This window comes from Strix uralensis, chromosome 26 (assembly GCF_047716275.1).
Source record: "Strix uralensis isolate ZFMK-TIS-50842 chromosome 26, bStrUra1, whole genome shotgun sequence".
NCBI lineage: Eukaryota > Metazoa > Chordata > Aves > Strigiformes > Strigidae > Strix > Strix uralensis.
In genome coordinates this window covers 7,771,801-7,791,645 of record NC_133997.1, presented here as the reverse complement: position 1 = coordinate 7,791,645, position 19,845 = coordinate 7,771,801, and the positions used below count along the sequence as shown (strand labels likewise).

General features: G+C 56.7%; 3 protein-coding genes across 3 annotated transcripts; 1 reads left to right on the top strand and 2 right to left on the bottom strand.

The window, feature by feature from the left end:
• Window positions 1-113: 113 nt before the first annotated feature.
• EI24 (EI24 autophagy associated transmembrane protein) lies at window positions 114-8,421 on the bottom strand. Its single transcript, XM_074851008.1, has 11 exons — window positions 8,327-8,421; window positions 6,365-6,512; window positions 4,810-4,955; window positions 3,146-3,206; window positions 2,524-2,590; window positions 1,924-2,048; window positions 1,552-1,671; window positions 1,307-1,418; window positions 1,026-1,137; window positions 829-903; window positions 114-730 (listed from the first exon to the last, which is right to left on the bottom strand). The coding sequence occupies exons 2-11, from the start codon at window positions 6,404-6,406 to the stop codon at window positions 556-558; spliced, it is 1,035 nt and encodes a 344-aa protein (XP_074707109.1). The 5' UTR covers window positions 6,407-6,512; window positions 8,327-8,421; the 3' UTR covers window positions 114-555.
• A 685-nt stretch (window positions 8,422-9,106) lies between these two features.
• FOXRED1 (FAD dependent oxidoreductase domain containing 1) lies at window positions 9,107-13,200 on the bottom strand. Its single transcript, XM_074851128.1, has 10 exons — window positions 13,056-13,200; window positions 12,030-12,268; window positions 11,828-11,938; window positions 11,630-11,748; window positions 11,433-11,527; window positions 11,094-11,195; window positions 10,927-11,003; window positions 10,667-10,815; window positions 9,658-9,787; window positions 9,107-9,579 (listed from the first exon to the last, which is right to left on the bottom strand). The coding sequence occupies exons 1-10, from the start codon at window positions 13,198-13,200 to the stop codon at window positions 9,220-9,222; spliced, it is 1,527 nt and encodes a 508-aa protein (XP_074707229.1). The 3' UTR covers window positions 9,107-9,219.
• Window positions 13,201-13,352: 152 nt separating this feature from the next.
• Window positions 13,353-19,542, top strand: SRPRA (SRP receptor subunit alpha). Its single transcript, XM_074894970.1, has 14 exons — window positions 13,353-13,533; window positions 13,897-13,980; window positions 15,164-15,327; window positions 15,437-15,597; window positions 15,729-15,882; window positions 16,336-16,489; window positions 16,779-16,885; window positions 17,075-17,193; window positions 17,451-17,537; window positions 17,630-17,802; window positions 18,267-18,480; window positions 18,557-18,720; window positions 18,848-18,946; window positions 19,266-19,542. Exons 1-14 carry the CDS (start codon window positions 13,408-13,410, stop codon window positions 19,392-19,394), a joined length of 1,935 nt encoding a protein of 644 aa, XP_074751071.1. The 5' UTR covers window positions 13,353-13,407; the 3' UTR covers window positions 19,395-19,542.
• Window positions 19,543-19,845: the final 303 nt, after the last annotated feature.

Sequence of the window (19,845 nt, the reverse complement as noted above, 5' to 3'; positions counted from 1 at the left end):
GGGGGGGGCAGCGGGACTCGCCTCCGGTGGTACCGACCGTGCTGTCACGATATGAACCCGCCGACGGGAACCCCCCCACCCCCCCAAGCTTAAAGACAGGGGCAGGCGCAGGCTGCAAATCATGATTTCTCCATTTAATGTTTCAGTGTGAAAATACTAGAGAAAAGTCGATAAACCGGCCCCAAAAAAACAAAGGGTTTTTGTACGTCACCAGTTCCTTCCCCGACCCTACAGAAACGGTACATGCACGGGGGGGGGGGGGGGAACACTGTGCTCGACTGCAGCAGGAACTCCCCAAAAATGGCACGGGAAGAGCGTACAAAAGAGTCCGCTAGAAAACAAGCGCAGGGCACCAGCCGGCTCTGAAACTCACAAAGGTGTTAAAAATCCAGATTTCCCCCCCCCCCCCCCCCCAAATTTCCATCAAGAACCGACACCAACGCCTGGGCGGGCTGGGTCCTGCCCCTCCCTGGGGGCCTGGGGACACTTCCAGGGGCGGAGCAGAGGTCCCCTTTGTGTGTGTCCCCCCCCTTCTCTCCGGGGTTTGGGGGCGGCTCAGTGCCCCGGAGCAGCCGTGTGTTTGGCGGGAGAGGGCTGGGGGGAGAGGAGGCGGTCGGAGGAGGAGGAGGAGGAGGAAGCACCACTCAGGGCAGACTGAAGGTAAACGGTCTTGTGAAAGAGTCTGTTGCTGAGGAAAACCACCAAGGAGAAGAGCCGGAGCTGGAAGTGGCTGAAAGGGAAGAGAGCCCGTCAGCTCCTGACGCCGGGACCCCCCCGGTGGGATCGGGGGGGAGTTTTTGGGTTGGAAGGGCGGAGGGGGATACTCACTAGGTTTTGCCGGGGGTTCTCGCTTCATTGGCGCTGATGATGAAGAGAGGGAAAAGGATGGAAAAGAGGCAACCGCTGGAAAAAAAATAAAAAATAAAAAAATCAAAAGGCACTCGGTTGGGTTTGGTGGCACGTCCTCGGGCGGCAGAGGAGGAGGACAGGGTCTGAAATGGCTGCCCACCCTTGCGGCGACTCACCTGATGATGTAAGAGGATTGCATCGCCGTCAGAAAAGCCAGCGGTAAGCCGAAGCCGAAGTAATAGGGCCAGTTTCTCTCGATGTTGGATAACCGTTGGTGCATTTCGATTCCTGGCGAGAAGAAAACCCCGCGGAAACGAACCCACGGGGAGGAGACACCTTCGTTACCCTTCAACCCGCGTAAAACCGAAGGAAAATCAGCCTCAGGCGGCCCAACTGGATCCCCCTCGAGTCAAGAAACCCTTGATCTGGAATTATTTCCAGCCCGTCAGGCTCTCACCTTTGTTAAACCAGCGGTACTCAAAGCAGTAGAGCGAATAGAGCAGCGACATGTGGAGGAGGCTGATGAGCTGGCCGATGATATCGATGGGGAAGAGGCTCACTATCATCCCCTGGGGGTAAAAAAAAGGAGCGAGTGAGTGAGGGACACTCGGGATTTGCGGGAGGACATCACTTGAGAGCAAGATGCGGGGCGATGCGGGCTGGCAAGACGGTGGGTTTTTGGCGTGTGACTCTAAATCTCACCTGGATGAGGAACAGCGCCTGCAACAAGAGGTTAAACAACATGTCGGCGATGATTTTACTGACACTAGGAAAGGGATGAGGCTTTCTGCCGGAAACTTCAAACGCTAGGTCTGCAATGTCCTGAAAAAAAAAAAAAAAGATAAAAGGGCTTGAGGGAAATGAAATTCAAAAGAGAAACGGGGGCTTCAGGGAAATTAAATCCCAAAGCAGCTGGGATGGTGTTACCGAGCTCCTGGAATACACCCAGAGCCTGTTTTGGGGATGGGATTTCACCTTGCGCCGAGACACCACCCCTCCACCGCCAGTCGAGCCTTAACGAGGCAATTCCCCGCCTCATTTACTGGATTCATGGTCCAGGTTCCCCTCACCTACCTGAAACCAGATGGCATTGACAACCTTACTGAGCACGAAGAGGGGGAGGACCCAGAGGGCGCTGAAAATGGAGGTGAGGATGAACTCCAGCCAAGACCAGACATCGCCGTGTAAGGAAGGGTCACCTTCGAGAGACGGACGGGGAGAAACGCGTCAGGAACCGGCGTAGGAACCTCCTCGTTTCACATCACAAACATTTCCTGGCACGGCCACGGGGAACTTCTCCCGACCGTAGCGCTCGAGGACAGGAGAAATCTCCGACCCCAACCTTTGCTCTTTAAAAGAACATTTCCACCCACTCGCTTTTTTATTTACTTGCAAAAATATTCCGACGACTGCGTGTTCGGGGTCATAAAACCCATGGGCTAGATCCCTGACACGCGCAGACTGTTAGTGGGGTTATCCATCTCTTTTTCTATTAAACAGTTAACGAGCCTTGATTAGTACAGGGAGGAAGAGAAAAATAAGGCAAGGAGGCAGAGGTGCAAGGAACAGCTCAGCAGGACAAAGCCTCAGCAGTTCGTGGCGGGCATCAGGACCCCCCTGATCCATCCCACAGATTGCTTAGTGCCCCGTAACACACAGAGGAAAGGTACTCACCAATGATTTGTGCCGTGACTGACTGAAGGACAGGTATGAATACTCGGTAAAACAAGAAGAGACTAAGCTACAGGGAAAAAGAAACAACAAGAGTTTGTGGTGAGGCGCTGCACGGTCATTTTTTGTGCTCCGCTAACTCCCGGTCAAGGATCTCTGTTTAAATACAGCCAAAATCTACATCTGAGCACTTTCCTTGTCACATTTCCACACCGATTCCTCGTACCCGGCCACAGTCTAACGGAAAAATGAAGCCGGTGATTTATTAGGCAGCGAAGTGTCTGTTCCATAAAGGATTAGTCTCATGGAGCAGCCGTGGTAAGGTCAGAGCTGAGAAAATGTCTTTAAGATATCAATATTAAATTTGGTAAAGCAATATCCCAGGCTGCAGCAGAGCAGGAACTGGAATACTCAGGCGAAAAGCAGCTTAAAAGACTTGGAAAAGCAGCTCGGGTTTAATGCACGTGTTTCCCTTAACGTGCAGCGTTGGGACTGGGAACTTCGTGGCTCCTGTCAATTCCCGCAGCCACGCTGACAGCTCCCACCGACAGCGGACGAGGGCTGGAGCGGGGCACTGGTTTTCACGGGGTTTTTAACGTAGAAAATAACAAAAACATCCACTTACCCAGAATACACCTCCATTCCAGGCACAACACTGAAATATCCGGCTCACTATCCGGGGTTCGCTGCAGGTAAGTAGGAGAGAGATGGGTCAGATGTGTTCAAGGTCCCAGAGCCTGGACAAACGGCCCCAAAAAAGTGACAACTGCTTCTGTCCCACAGTTTGGACACCTTAGAAATGTCACAGATAACCAGCTCAAGGCCAGTGACGCACCTGGTTTTATCTGAACGCGAGAATCCTGGAAGAAACCCCTGCATAGACTCGCGCCAGGTTTCAGCCAGCGCACGGTCTCTAGAAGATTTACATCAGGGAGACTCTTTCAACCTTTATTAATTCCCCGTATCTGCACTGAAATGGAAGAAAAGCAAAGCTTTCTTCCAAAATTTGAAGCATTTATTAGAGATCTCAGGCTTTGTTCTCCCCAAACTCTCGCCATAATAAAATTAGGGCTTTTTAGGTGTTTTTTGTCCTCAGAAGAGGCTGTTTCAGCTCTGGGTGGTTTTGGCTTCTCTCTCTTCGCAGCGTATCTACGGACACACAAGAGAGCAGCTCTGTGGGACCCTGTAGCACTTTTCCAGTCAGCTTCTGCTACCAAAGGGACTTTGTTACACAGAAAACCAGCAAAATACGACCGTTTAGTCCCCGCAAAATATGTATTATTCCTCAAGGGAATGTGCAAAGCTGCAGGAACCTCTGGGGAGGATCAGGATCATGGGATGCGGGAGACTTCTACCATCTTTAGATAAAGTCAGGCTACCACTGAGCTAGTCAGAATAATTTGTAAATATGTCTTAAAAGGTGTATTATTGACTAAACGTCACCACGTTAAGTGCCAGCCTGACTGTAATTAGGGCAGCAGAAAAACATCTCGGCGCGGTTTGGGAGTCAGACACAAGAACAGATGCTGTTTTGCTCCCACGTGGATATAATTCTGGCATTCCCAGCCTTAGTGGATGCAACTGCTATAGATGGCTGCAGAACACAGCAAGGCTGGGGAAAAAAAAGATACTTGATCTGCCCCAGACATATAAATCAGATCTGAGCTGCAATCCCATGGCTACCAACAGCGATGTATCTTTTGAGAGACAACACGAATATTCAGGAAGAAAAGAAACTCAGAAATTCACGATTTTTCAGCCTCTATAGCTCAATATCTTCTATTATTTCAAACTAATTGCATAATCTTGTCAAACAACATAAAGGTCTGGTTTCTTATCTCATGATAACAGTTCCAGTTTCATTACAGAGTGGGAAAAGGGTGTTTTGTGTCATGTTTTTCATATTTATTGGCTCTGCGCTGCAGCGCTGTTGGGTTTAGGGACCATTTGCAACCGTACACCACGAGTTCTGCTTTCGCTGACACCTGGCTCTCTGACGGTTCTGACAGTGTTTTTATGGAGATCTTTGCAAGTGCAGGCAACAATAATGGCTTTATTTCTTAAACCTCACTTACCCCAACTTCCCTTTTCGCCAGACTACTGTGATACGGCAGATATTTAGGAGGAAAAAAAAAAAGCACAAGCACTGCCAAATCACTATGACTTGCAGAGGTTTTGCAACTCATGGGGCTCTTCAAAGCTCTGGGCAGAGATGCTCTCTCTCCCTGCCCTCAATAGACTAAAAGAAGCAAACGATCTGATTTATGACCCATCAGAGCCTGTACTCACTTCTCCTGCTTCTTCTCTTCCATGTGAAACCTCCTCTGGGCGAGCGCGCTGTTTGCTCTCCGTCGCCTCTGCTCTTCCCTCTTCTGCTGGATCCGGGCGTCCAGCTTGGAGATGGTGCAGATGCCCCAGATGGAGTCCTTGATTCCCTGCGGACACGAGGAGAGGCCCTCGCACTCCACCCCATGGAGTGAGGAGGAGGATCGGGATGCGGCCGACCTCGCACCCCGGCAGCAAGGGATGCCAGCGCCAGGCTCAGCCGGAGCCAAGGTTTGAAGCAGCACCACCACTTATTTTCCGTGGCCTGGTGACCTAAATCACTGCACCTCCCAGCATCTTTAGCAGTATTTTTTTTTAGAAGGTGTGATTTCTTGTCCAGTCTCCACTATTTATAACCCTGGCAAAGCCAGAGTCGCATCTGTCTCAGGCCGTTTCTTCAGTCTGGCAGAAAGCCCTTCATCCCCTGCCAGCATTTCTAAAGCCCATAAAATAGAATTATACAAAATATTTAGGAAGCGCAAAGTCCTTGTGGCCTGACCGTATGTATGAGCTTGACACTTATTCCTTTACAAATAAAAGCATCATCGCTTGTCCTGGAAACATCATCACATCATCCACATCCGTGCAAGCCCATTAATAGGAAGGTGCCCAGAAGTCTTTGCCTTACTCATAGTTTAAAAGATTTCTAGTGTCACCTCCTAGTACTCCACAAGCAGTTATTTCCAGCTCCAGATAACATCGTAACCATCATTACTAAAATTTCAGTTCAAAATAAAGACCACAAGGACGCTACTGGGAGCCAGGACAGCGTCATACTGAGGTGACCCACGCAAGAGTTTGGTATATGGAGTTCTCGACCAAACAGGATAAATTTGGACACCAAAGGCATGTCTGAAATGGCAAAGTGTGCTGCCACTGGCACCTGACGAAGTGGAAATTAATTACACAGGCTGCTCTACCCACTGCTGCGTGCAAGCTTCGTGAAGCAACGCAAGTCCTCCCGCTTCAGATCATGGCCAGCACGATCTGAAGATCAAACTCAGCAAATTTTTCAACACAAGTTATTTTTGAACACGAGTTATTTCTCAGCATCACGTCACGAATGTTTTCAAGCCTGTATTTACACCTGGATGATACGAGACAGCGTGGGAGCGCTGAGTTCCCACGAAGCCTAAACACCATGACACAACTGCCACGTTCACATGGGCTATAAATTAACTTTTGCCCAAAGGAAATCTGTCAGAGGTTCAGCAGCGCCCCGGATGAACACGGAGCCCTTCGCAAGACACGCTGCACGACGGCCAACTCGGGAGGAAATCATTCTGGAAAACTCTCGGGGACCAACGCATCCCACACAGCCACGTCAAACCTGTCATCGGCGAGCAGAAAGCTCGCCTACGGGTATCTCTGCTTTACAAAATCAACATTTTTGATTAAAATACACCTGGAGGCCCTTTTCTTTCAAATGTAGGAAGGAGGGTGCTCCCCACCAGGACCCAGCATCACTGAAGCAAACAAGACCAGTCCCTACAAGAGGGCCTGGAATGCGGAGACTTACCCTAACGAGGTCATGAAGGAAGGTTTTCACACTGTCTGCCATCTCGACTCCAGCATCACCTCTGGTTCCGAAACTATCAACTACGGGGAGAGGGGAAAAGCCGAACCCAAACCTCTCTCATCCTGGAGAGATGGGAAACGGATGGAGCCTGCGGAGAGAGAAAACACAGGACCACGGCAGACGTTAACAGCATTGGCCTGAGCAGGGTGATTACAGGTTAAATCACAACCCGGCGGTTTTCAGCGGGATTCCCTGCCCTCGCTGGCTTCCCATCAGGCGACCATCCTCAAACGTACGGGCAGAGAAAGGACCTGTCCTGTTAATTCCACGGTATCTCGTGTAACAACTTGGGGTTTCAGGAACAGCAGAGACTGTATTTCTAAGCAGCAGAGCATCTCTCTGAACAACACGCTGTGCCGCTCGCTTTCGGAAGAGAAAACCTGTCAGAGCCAGCCCAGAGAGGTGTGGAAACATCTCCTCTGCTAAATCCAACACTAATTTAACACTTCACAGCTCCGCGCCTCCTCTTCCTCGCATGCCAGGTCAGAAGCTCAAGGTCTACAATTAGGAGCCTGACAAAACGAGGGCTGCTCTTGACCTGTCCCATAAGCTTTTGCCCAAAGCACTAATTACTCCAACCAGCCCTCTGCCAAAAATGTTGCGCTGAGTCTTCAGCTTCTTATAAAGCACCACAGAAATACAGACAGTGTCTGAATTAAGAAAAAAGATTTATAAAATCACCAGCTAATAAAACTCGTGGAGATTTCCCACCAGGATTCAAACCGCTCGCTTGTCCTAGGCAGGAGCTACCAGCAGCTCTGGCGCAGGCTGGTGTCGCAAACCCCGACATGTCAGTGTTGCTGTTGCTCTATAATGCGCAGCGCGGGATACAAACAATTAAAAATAATTTAAAAAAGGTTTTTATTTTGGTTATTCTCAGACAAAACCCGCCAGGGTTTGAACGGCACTCCTGCAAAGCAGCAAACGCCAGTTCAGATGAAACTGCTGAAGCAGAACTGGCCTCCAGCTTTATTAACATCAAGTTAATCCCAGGCACCTTCACCCTAAAATCAAGCCTTCGGAGGCGGACGCGCTCAGCCCCACGCGCGGCGTCTTCTGGCTTTAGGCAGGTGTCCAAAGTCTGGGTCACGCTGGCAGAGCCGCGGCAGAAACAAAAGGCAGAAACGAAGGTTTTCTTTGTTCCAGGCAGCTGCGCCTCGCCACCCTTCGGGCTCGGAAATGTGCGTGTTAAACACGGCGAGACCCGACTGCTGTATTGTCAGGGCTTCTGCAGAAAGCCCTGCTGGATTTATTTTCACCCAGGGGTATTCCTGGGAGGCCCCCCAGGGTCGGGGGTCACTGTGCAAGGGGCGGACCCTCGCAGCACCCCAGCAGTGCCTGGGAGGGGAGCCCAGGCCTGCCCCACAGTTACGCTGGGGGCGGGGGCATCCTCTCCCCCCACTGTTAACGCGAGGTGACCTCCGTGGTCACCTGGGGGGGTCAAACTTACCGCAGAGCTACCCCCGGGGTTACTGGGGGTGGGGAGTGGGGGGTGTGACCCCTACAGTTTACACGCAGAGGGCCCTATTTTACCTCAGGGCTGTTCCCACAGTCTCCCCGTGAAATGGGGGGGGGGATAGTTACCTCAGGGCTGCCCCACGGTGCCCCCGAGGCCCACGGTTACCTCAGGGCTGCCCCCACGGTCCACCCGAGGTTGATTTACCTCAGGGCTGGGCCCGGGGCCCAAAATTACCTCAGGGTCCCCCCACGGCTCCCTCCGGACCCCAAATTACCTCAGGGCTGCTCCAGGAGCCCCCTGAGGCCCACAGTTACCTCAGGACTCCACCCGCGTTTCCCGAGGGAGACCCTCCCGCTCTCCGCCGAGGGTCTCACAGTTACCTCAGGGCTGCCCCTCACGGCTCCCCGAGGGTTCCCCCCGCCTCCGTGCCCACGCTCACTCACCGGCGGCTGCAGGCCGGGGGCGCACGGCACGGCGGGGCCCAGCTCCCGGCGGCCCGGCCGCCACGCACCGCGCATGCGCCGCCCGCCCGCCGCTGCGCAGGCCCTGAGCCCGCCCCGGCCCTGCTGCGCGTGCGCCGGCCCCGCCGCGCCGCCAGGGGGCGCCAAATGGGGGGGTAATGGGGGACACTGTGGGGGGGACAGTGGGGGTACTGGGGCTGAGGGCACGGGAGGGACAATGGGAGCGCTGGGGGGGTGTCTGAGGGGATGATGGGGACACTGGAACCTAATAGGGGGGAATGGGGGGAGTGGGGACACTGGGATTGGGGACAGCGGGGCTGGGGGGCACTGGGAGGGGGCAATAAGGGACCTGGGGGGATAATGGGGACAGTGGGACTGGGGGTGTGGGCACATAGTGGGGATCCTAAGACTGGGGGGGCAGGTACTGGGGGTACTGGAGGAGATACTGGGGGCACTGGTGGGGGGAGAGTGGATCCTGGGGCTGAGGGATAATGGGGATCCTGAGACTGGGGGGGCAGGTACTGGGGGTACTGGGGGGGATACTGGGGGCACTGGTGGGGGGAGAGTGGATCCTGGGGCTGAGGGATAATGGGGATCCTGAGCCGGGGGGGGGGGGGCAGGTACTGGGGGCAACGGTGCGGGGAGAGTGGCAGCTGTGGACAGGATAGAGCTGGGGGTAATGGGTGGGTTGGCACAAGTTAGGGGGCAGCCCCGGTGTGGGGGGGGTCACCAACCTCCCCCCCCACTGAACCCCCAGCACACTCATCATCCATCCCTTTTATTTCTTCAGGCTACAACACCAATCCCCCACCAACTTCCAGACTGGGGAGGGGGTCCCCAATGCCATGACTCAGTTTCCCCCCCCCCCGCCTCCATCAGACCACCCCATCCTCCTCCAGCGGTTCCCCCTCCACCAACCTCCTGCACCCCAACCGCTGCAGGTCCAGGCTCTCGTACTGTCCCTTCACCACCAGCTCGGCCAGGGCTCTGCCGGCGGCGGGCGCGTGTTGTAACCCGTGGCCGCTAAAACCAGCGGCTAAAAATAGATTTTCTAATTTGGGGTGAGGACCCAGCACCCCGTTACGGTCGAAGGTGTTATAGTCGTAGTAGCCCGCCCAAGCCCCCCGGGGACGGAGGGATTCAAAGGCCGGTACTCGCCGAGCCAGTCGAGGCCAGACCTGCTCCTGGAAAAAATCATCATCCACCGAGAGGTCGCCCGGATCTGGCTCTTCCTCCTGGAAAAAAAATAAAATTGGGGGGGTAAAAAAAAAAAGGGGGGGTAAATAATATAGGGGACACTCCTCTGGGCTCACCTCGGGTGGGCTCATGCCGCCCAGGTAGTTGCCGGCGATGCCGTCGCGGCGAAAATAAGCCCCGGTGGTGTCGATGAGGAAGGGGCAGGAGAAGCCGGGGCCGTCGGGGCAGTGCCAGGAGTACACGTACCTATGGGGGGGGGGACACACATCCCCCCAAAAAATAGGGATGAGAGGTTCAGGCTGCCCGCCCCCCCTGCCAAAATGTGGGATGGTAGGGGGTGGGATGTGTGCCAACCCCCCCCAAAAAAAAGGCATTGAAGGGTTCGCATTGCTCCCCGACAGATTGGAGGGGTGGTGGGTACTGGATGCGACCCCCCACACCCCAAAAAAAAGCACCAAGGGGTTCATCTCCTTCCTTGTAAGATGGAGGGGTGCTGGGTGCTGGGATGTATCCCCTCCACGCTGTGCACCCCAAATAAACAGCACGGAGGGGTTCACACCCCTCTCCTTGCAGATGGGGGGGCTGGCAGGTGCTGGGATGCCCCCCAAAAGAAAGCACCAAGGGTTTCACACCCCCCCCCCCCTTGAAGATGGAGGTGTGATGGGTGCTGGGATGCACACCCCCCCCCCCCCAAATAAAGCACCAAGTGATTCACCCCACACACCCCTGCAGATGGAGGGTGCCAGGATGTGTCCCCCCCCCTCTGACACCCCCCCCAAAAAAAACCACCAAGGGGTTCATGCCCCACACCTTTAAGATGGAGGGACAGCAGGTCCAGGATGTGCCCCCCCATCTCACTGCTACCCCCCCAAAAAAGCACCAAGGGCACCCCATGACAGTGGGGTGGTGGGATGCGCCCCCCTCTCTATAGCACCCCCCCCCCCCCAAATAGCAGCAAGGGGTTCACCCCCCCCCGGAAGAAAAAGAGGTGCTGGGATATGTCCCCCCCACTGTGACCTCCCCAGAAAAGCACTGAGGGGTTCACCCACAACAGAGAGGCGATGCCAGGATGTGCCCCCACCCCACACACACTGTGAACCCCCCAAAATGTGCCCCCCCCCCCACCTTTTTCTGGGCTGGATGGGCAGGGGGGGCTGGCACAGCCGCCCTGGCAACCCGGCTGCCTCCAGCAGTTGCCCGGCCCAGGCACCGGCGGCGTTGATGACGATGGCGCAGGTGACCGGCTGATACTCCAGGCTGTCCGGCATGTGGATCTGGGGAGGTGGGGGGGGGGCACAAAAGGGGGGGGAAGGTCACGGACACTCGTGGGGCCCCCCCCACGCGAGGTGGGACACACACACACACACACACACAGAGGCACTCACGTGGACGTGTTTGATGCGTGCGGTCGCCGATGCTGGTCCCCGCAGTGGCACCCTGTGTTCATCTGAGACGATGAAACCTGGAGGTTTTGGGGGGGGGGCTGTGAGATGGGAGGTCCTGGGGGTGGAGGGGGGGGTGTACCCCACTGTTGACCCCCCCCCAGCCTCACCTCGCACCTCCCCGGAGCAGCTGTGGACCCCCAGGGATATGGCTTTGCGGCGGAATGCGGTGAGGAGGGTCCAGGGGTCGAACCAGCCTTCGTCTTCCAGACCTGGGTGAGGGGGAAAAACATGGGGAGGGGGGGCACCACAGCATGACCCCCCCCAAAAAAAACCCAACAGTTTTGGGGGGATGAACCCCCCTTTCCCTAAAGAAAACCAGGATGAAGGATGGACCCAGCAGGGATGGGGATGGAGAGGATGGGGATGAGGATGAGGATGGGGGTTGAGGGGTGGGTCCCCACGCCCCCCCCCCCCCGCCTGCCCCCCCCCCCCCCCCCCCCGCGTACCGTAGGATGCCACAGCCACATCCTCCGTGTCTATCCAGGGGAATTTTGCCTTCAGCTGCGTGGGGGACAGCAGGGCCACCTGTGCCCCTTCCTCCCTGGGGACGGCCACCATGCGGTGGGGGGGTCAGGATGATACCCCCGCCCGCAAAAAAATCCTCCCCCCCGAGGGGAGGGGGGCGATTGTGTGTGTCCCCCACCTCTGGAGCTGGACGGTGGCCTCCAGCCTGGCGGCGGCCTGCGGGGAGGCGAGGAAGAGGTACCCCGAGGGCTGGAACTGGATGTCGATGGGGGGCTCATTTGGCACCCCAAGGTGCTCCTGTAAGGGGAGGGGCACCCCAGTGAGCAGGGCTGGACGCCCCCCCAAATAACCCCCCCACCAAAATAACCCCACATACGTTGATGTTGCGGAGGAAGCTGGCGGAAAAGCGGGACATTCGGATATTTTCCGGGAGGGAAAACTGCTGCCGGATCCCCCCCACCGACAGCACCGTGGAGGCTCGGGAATACTGAAGGAGAAGATGTGTGTCCCCCCCGCCAAAAAATGGGGTTCAGGTGGTTCTCCAAAGCCACACCCCGCCCCGGGAGGGGGGGTCTTACCGTGGGGTCCCGCTCCACCACCAGCACCTTCATGCCGTGCCGGCGGCCCTCCAGCGCCTTCAGCCAATACGCCACGGACCAGCCCACCACGCCGCCCCCCACCACCACCACGTCGGCTTCTTCGGGGGGGCGTGGACCCGGGGGGGTCCCAGGAGGGGTCCAGCCCCCCCCGATGCTCCCCAAGGTCGGCAGCTGCTCCTTCAGAGTCTGACCCATGCGCTCCAGCCCCAGCCCCAGCTCTGTTGGTATATTGGGTGGGGGGCTGCCAGGCCTGGGGGGGGACAGCTGGCAGTCCCCCGGGGACCTCTCAGGACCCCCCCAGTCCCCTCTGTGACCTCCCAGTCACCTCTGCATCCCCTGGGACCCCCCTAGGCCCTCCCCTAGTCCCCTGGGACAGCCCCCCAGTCCCTTCTGGGTCCCCCCAGTCCCCTTAGGACCTCCCATGACCTCCCCCAAGTCCCCTGGGATCCCTCCAGTCCCCTCCGAGACGCCCCAGAGCCCACCCCAGTCCCCTGGGACCCCTCCAGTCCCCTCCGAGCCCCCCCCGAGCCCACCCCAGTCCCCTGGGAACCCCCCAGTCCCCTTTGGGACCCCCCATGACCTCCCCCAAGTCCCCTGGGACCCCCCCCCCCAGTCCCCTTTGGGACGCCCCATGACCTCCCCCAAGTCCCCTGGGACCCCTCCAGTCCCCTCCGAGCCCCCCCCGAGCCCACCCCAGTCCCCTGGGACCCCCCCCAGTCCCCTTTGGACCCCCCATGATTTCCCCCAAGTCCCTTGGGACCCCCCCAGTCTCCTCCGAGACCCCTCCCGAGCCCACCCCAGTCCCCTGGGACGCACCCAAGCTCGTCTGGGATCCCCTATGACCCCCCTCCCAGTCCCCCCAGCGACCCCCACACCCCTTTAACACCCCCCCCCACCCCAGTGATTCCCCCCCCCCGACCCCACCCTCACCCTCTTCCTCCCGAGACACCCCAACGCCCCCCGTGACCCCCCAAATCCCCACGGCCCCCCCCTCCCGGGTCTCACCGCGTAAGATGTCGGCGCTGAGCGGGGCGGCGGTGCGGAGGGGGCGGCCCGGAGTCCCCCCCGGTGCCGGAGCCCCCCCCGGGAGCCCCCTCGGGGGGGCCCCCCCCCGCCCCGAAGGGCGCAGCGCGCGCCCCCAGCGCAGCATGCCGCTTGGCCACACCCCCGGCCACGCCCCCCCCTTAGCCCCGCCCCATCCCCTCCCGCCCCCTCCCGTCATTCGCCCGCCGCCGTCCCGCCCCTTCCGTCTTCTCCGCCAATGGGCGCGCGCGGCGGGGCGGCGACTTCCGGCGGAAGCGCGGGGGCAGTGCGACGTGTGCGCGGAGCCGGGCCCGGCGCCGCCGCCGCCGCCGCCATGCTCGACTTCTTCACCATCTTCAGCAAGGGCGGCCTCGTCCTCTGGTGCTTCCAGGGCGTCCGTGGGCCCGCCGCCGCCGCCACCGCTCCCGTCAACGCCCTCATCCGCTCCGTCCTCCTCCAGGTCCGCGCGGGGCGGGGGGGGGCACGGGACACACACACACACGATTGGGCGGGACCATCTGCTGCGGCGGGGGGGGGGCACAGACGCTGTTGGGTGGGGGTCACCCCCCTGGGAAGCTGGGAATGGGTGGACCCACCTACCTGAGGGAGGGGACGTGGTTCAGACCATCTACCCGGGATGGCGGGGGGCGGCTGGGACCACCTGCCCTGGGGGGGGACAACTGACCCCTTTGGAGGGGAAGGATGAGACCAGCTGCCCAGGGGGGTGGGCTGGACCATTTTTGGGGGAGCAGGGGGGACGGGGATGATGGGAGGGGGCTCTCCTCACTGCTGGCCCCCCCTTCTAACGGCTCTTTCCCCCTAGGAGCGAGGCGGCAACAACTCCTTCACCCATGAAGCCCTCACGCTCAAGTACAAACTGGACAACCAGTTTGAGCTGGTGTTTGTGGTAAGTGACCCCTGGGGTGGCTCTTCAGCCCCCTGCCATACCCTGAAACCCCGAGGGAGGGGCGTTGCCCCAGAAAAGGGGGGTGCTCGTGTGTGGATTGGCTGGAAAAAAAGCTGTTTAACGCCTTCCCGAAGGGGTGAGGCTTTCCGTTGCCTTCCTAAAACCTCACGGAGAGCAGCGGCTGGCGTGGCGAGGAGGCTTCATCGATGCCGCTCGGGAAAACGGGCAGCTTGTGTGCTGAGAATGTGAAGGCTTTTCCTGGCGCGTTGCTTTCTTCCTCGTCCTGGTGCCAGCAGCTGCCCCCGTCAGCGTGGGGAAACTGGGACCCATCAGCCTCGAGTGAGGAAAAATCAGCACGTTAGTGCTGATCTGCTCTGGAAACCGAGAGCAATTATCAGCTTGTTGTGGTTTGAGCAAATGGATGCTTTAATGCGTAGGGCTCTACCGTGGCTCCCAGAGCTGGGTCAGCTCCTTCTGGCTGTGGGATGTTTTGGGGTGAGGATGTACAACGTAGGTCTCGCTGTGGCTGGCTCCAGAGGAGCCTCCCGGGGTGGAGCGGTGATCCCAGCGTAGCCGGGCTGCCCGCTCCTGTGTGCTCCCTCCCAGGGGAGCTCCGTGGGTGGATGGGGGTGTCTCTCGGTCACACACCGCTGTGGTAGCAGCTTATTTTAATCATCTGCGGTAGGATTAAAACTCATTAAACCTCAAATAGAAGCCGTGCAGGCTGCTACATCCTAATCAAACATTTTACTTCGACCAGATCTATTTTTAAAAGCCAGAAATGTGTCACCCCCTTTACTTTAGCAAATCTTTTAACGCTCTCCCTTTCAGTCTGCCCGTGCCTTATCTCTGTAAATCCACACAACCTTCGTTGTGTACCTGAAGATAAGCAAAACGCTTTTCTGGTCTTTCGCTACGTGTCTTTGTTGCCGTGAAACAGTTAACCCATTTTTATTGGCGTCGCCTTTTAAAGTGAAGTTCTGGGTTGTGCCATTTTTATTTTTTTTTTCCTTTTTGAAAGCGTATTAAAAGCTTGGAAACTCAGACTGAAAAACATAGCCTGAAGCCTGCCAAAATTAAAGAATTAAAGTATCAAGCGGAGAGGTTTTTGCTTCCTTGCCAGCTAGATGCAGCGATTCAATTAGCTGAAAAAGCAACATCTTTTCGCTGTGCTTTCTTGCAGGTGGGGTTTCAGAAGATCCTGACTCTAACCTACGTCGACAAGTTGATAGACGACGTTCACAAGGAGTTCAGAGATAAATATCGCAACGAGTTCCAGCAGAAAGGCACCCTGGGCCTCCTAAATGGCACCTTTGATTTTAAAGATGACTTCATGCGCCTTCTCCGGTAGCAGAGCCTGATTTTTTTTCTCTCAAGTTTCCATTTAGAACAGAGATAGATGGGGAGGAGGGAGGGGCGGAACTGAAATTCAGGCTAACGGGCCACCTCCCCACAGGGATGCAGAGGAGAGCAGTAAAGTCCGAGCTCCCACGGTAATGAAGACGTTTGAGCAGTCTCTCAAGTCCCAGAAGACTGTCAAGTGTATGATAGAAACCCGAGGGGAGAAACCAAAGGAGAAAGTCAAGAACAAGAAGAACAAAGGTTCTAAAAAAGAGGGTGAGTTGCTGGGAAAGATACAAGGGGGGAAAATAAATATTCCAGAGCTCCATGTCCCAGCGTGTGTTTTCCCAGTCCTCTCGTAGCACCCAAAGGCTGGTCTGAGCTTGTGTTGGGGCTCTTTCTGTCAGGAACTGAAGCTGTCGCGGTGCCTGGTAAAGCATCTGCGGGTGACAAGCAGCTCTCCACAGCCGGCGACAGGGAGGAACTGACCAAGGATGAAATCCTGCAAAAGAACCGGGAGGAATTCTTCAAGAGACACATGAAAGCAGGGGAGAAGTCCAGGTGGGTAACGAGGACACGGTCAGTACCCGTGGCTGAGTCCTGCCTTTCTGCCGTGACCCCTGGAAGTCAAACCTTGCTTTCCTGGACCTTATTTCCCTTTTCCTTATTTCCCTGCTTGCTGGAAAGACTGGGAGAGGGCACACTGGAGGGGTAATAGAGCCTGATCCCTTCCCTGGGAGACCCAGAGACCCAGCGTGTGCCTGGGAGAGGTCTAGACCTCATTTTAGTGAGGCTTTCCCGCTGTGAGCAAAGGGCAGCGGTGCATCAATGCCTGGCTCGAGGTCTGATACAGGGTTAAAGTTCAGATAAATAAACCCTGGAGACTGAATCAGCCTTTATTTCTGCCTTTTTGGGTAATGCGGGCTTTTAATTTTCACACCTTCTAAGGAGGTGATTGCTGCTGCTTCACTGTACTGAACAACACGTGTTTCTGTTTTTTTTTTTTTATTTCAGCAAATCTCCAAAGCCCGAGGCACAGAAGGAGAAGGGAAAGAAGCCCCGAGTGTGGGACCTGGGGAACTCTAATGCCAAAGTACTCGATTACAGTAACTCCGCTACCAACGGAAGCGCGGAGGCTTGTCCTGTGGAGGAATTTGACCCTGATACAGTAAGGAAAAGTCAGGTCACCGTGTCTGCTTTCATGTATTGTTCTGGGATCAGCTGGGCGTTGCAAACCCACAAACGGGGATCGCAGCACCCAGCCCGTAAAGCTGCTGCCTAAAGGATATTTTCTGGTGGTAGACGGGGTGAACCTGCAGCAAAGGTCTCTGCAGAGCTGCTTCTGCTGCTGACAATAACTCTTGTCGCTGCCTGTGACCACGGAAGGGGGCAGGGCGGGATGGCGGTAAGCGGGTGATGATTTTCAAGGTGTGTGGTTTTTTTTCCCCCCCTCGCAGGCCCTGGGGGATCGAAATCGGGAGCCCGGCCGCCTCTACGACCTTGAGTATGAGAGCGATGATGAAGCTGAAGAGGAGAAGGTTATTCAGAACCCTTCAAAACCCAGGTAGAGGCTCCTGCAGCACTCACTTGCTGCAGGTTTCTTGATTTCTCTCCCATAACTCATCTTCCAGTCTAACCAGTAGTGCAGTTGGGGACAAACTGGTGTGTGGTGGGCTCTTCTTGCATCTGGCTGTTGCGTGCCCTGTGCAGCTTCCTCCTCAAACCTAAAGGTAACTCCTCCGCTTCTCCGCAGCGCGAAGAAGGGTGGCCTGGGGGGCATGTTTGGCATGCTGAAAGGCCTGGTGGGCTCCAAGAGCTTGACAAGAGAGGACATGGACCCCGTACTGGAGAAGATGAAGGATCACTTGATCGGTACGTCTGGATCTGCTGGGAGCGGGTTAGTTTGAGGGGGTTCCCTGCGCTCCCGGTGTGGGGTAGCACCTGTGGGTTGGGTTCTTGCCCACGGGAAATATGGTCGGTTCCTGTCTCGCCTCTGGGGAGCCCTCGACAGCGCAGCAAAAGCGGGGGGCTCCTGCACGCTGGCTCCGTCCTTGCCTTGACGCTGACGTCTGGCGTTGTGTAACCTCCTCAGCAGGGCTAACGCCCCTCTCTCCATCTCTTTCTCGAAGCAAAAAACGTGGCAGCTGAGATTGCGGTCCAGCTCTGTGAGTCGGTGGCTAAGAAACTGGAAGGGAAGGTGATGGGCACGTTCACCAGTAAGTGGCCACGTGGCCTCCTGCTTGCGCTTTGGGGCTCGGGAGCGTTCCCCAAGCGTCACAGGGTTCTTTTTCCATCTCCTTCTTCCCAGCGGTGACCTCGACAGTGAAGCAGGCCCTGCAGGAAGCCCTGGTGCAGATCCTGCAGCCCCAGCGTCGCGTGGACGTCCTCCGCGACGTCATGGATGCCCAGCGCCATCACCGACCCTACGTGGTCACTTTCTGTGGTGTCAACGGTGTTGGGAAGTCCACGAACCTGGCCAAGGTAGGACACGATCCTCCTGGCTCTCTGGGACCAGCGCTGAGGTCGGACTGTGGCTGCTAGCGGGTTTTTTTTCTTTTTTTCTCTCCCCTCCTTCCTTTTCTCTCCCCTCCTTCCTTTTCTCTCCCCTCCTTCCTTTTCTCTCCCCTCCTTCCTTTTCTCTCCCCTCCTTCCTTTTCTCTCCCCTCCTTCCTTTTCTCTCCCCTCCTTCCTTTTCTCTCCCCTCCTTCCTTTTCTCTCCCCTCCTTCCTTTTCTCTCCCCTCCTTCCTTTTCTCTCCCCTCCTTCCTTTTCTCTCCCCTCCTTCCTTTTCTCTCCCCTCCTTCCTTTTCTCTCCCCTCCTTCCTTTTCTCTCCCCTCCTTCCTTTTCTCTCCCCTCCTTCCTTTTCTCTCCCCTCCTTCCTTTTCTCTCCCCTCCTTCCTTTTCTCTCCCCTCCTTCCTTTTCTCTCCCCTCCTCCTACCTCCAGATCTCGTTCTGGCTCATCGAGAACGGTTTCAGTGTCCTCATCGCCGCCTGTGACACGTTCCGCGCGGGAGCGGTGGAGCAGCTCCGCACTCACACCCGTCGCCTCAACACCCTGCACCCTCCGGAGAGCCACGGCGGGCGGACGATGGTGCAGCTCTACGAGAAGGGCTACGGCAAGGACGCCGCGGGGATCGCGATGGAGGCCATCTCCTACGGTAGGTGGAAGACTGGTGCTGGGAGACGCCGTTTCAGGGGAGCGTCCTCTTAAAGGTTATTTCCTCGTCTCGCCAGCTCGGAACCAGGGCTTTGATGTGGTCCTGGTGGACACAGCGGGCCGCATGCAGGACAACGCTCCCTTGATGACAGCCTTGGCCAAACTCATCGCTGTCAACGCTCCCGACCTGGTCCTGTTCGTTGGGGAAGCGCTGGTGGGAAATGAAGCTGTGGATCAGCTGGTGAGTGTTGAGGCTGAAAGATTGGGGTTGGGGGGGGGTTGAAAAAACCCACTTCTGCAGGTTTTGGCGGAGATTTGAACAGCGGTAGCATCACAGATGTGTTTCTTGGATCCGTTCTTTCCCTCAGGTCAAGTTCAACAAGGCCCTGGCTGATCACTCCATGGCGCAGACACCGCGGCTCATCGACGGGATTGTCCTCACCAAGTTCGATACCATCGATGACAAGGTAAGGAGGCCCTTGAGATGATTCTGGTGGAGCTTCCCCTTGGAGACCAGAGGGGAGAGACGGAAATTACCAAACTTCTGTGCTGTCCCTGACACTGTCCCCTGCCTTCCTCTTCCATTTCGAGCCATTTAAACAAAATTTCGCAGCCCAATTTCCACGCGTGTGGAAAACGGGGCCGTGGGGTCTCTTGGTGTAACTGCAGGGACCGTACGGATTGGAAAGTTGGAGGAGGTTGAATTTTTGACAAGCTTTTCCACGCGTTCCCCTGAGGGGGAAGCGCTGGATTCTCAGGCTAACGGTCACTTCTTGTCCCGGGCAGGTGGGCGCCGCCATCTCCATGACCTACATCACGAGCAAACCCATCGTTTTCGTTGGTACCGGACAAACTTACTGTGATCTGCGAAGCCTTAACGCCAAGGCCGTGGTCGCAGCGCTCATGAAGGCCTAAAAAACCACCAAATCGCTGTTTTGCAGAGAAGAACATGCTTTACCCCGTTACCGACTAGTCTTTCCCGTGTAGTGCGGAACAGAGCGAAGGGATACTGGTGGGAGGGGGGCTTATTTTTTTTTGGATTAAAACCCCTTTTATCCAGCAAGCCCCCTTCCCCTGGGTTCCTTCGTTCTGTTTCAAGTGATGCAGGCTCCCTCGCGGGGAGGCTGAACCCAGAGCTTTGTATTGTTTGTGCTGCACGGCGGGGCGCGGGGGGGGTGGGCAGCGCAAGGACCTGCTGTGCTTTTTGGGGGGTTTGAAGGTGTTTTTGTTTTGAGCTGCTTTTGATTTTTAGACCAGCTTAGGGAGGACGCAGGGGTGACTATTGCTAGGGGGGAGCAGGATCGGTGCTGCGGTAGAAAATCTGGCTGTTACGGTTGCTGCTAGTGGCAGCTCTACCCAAGCTGAT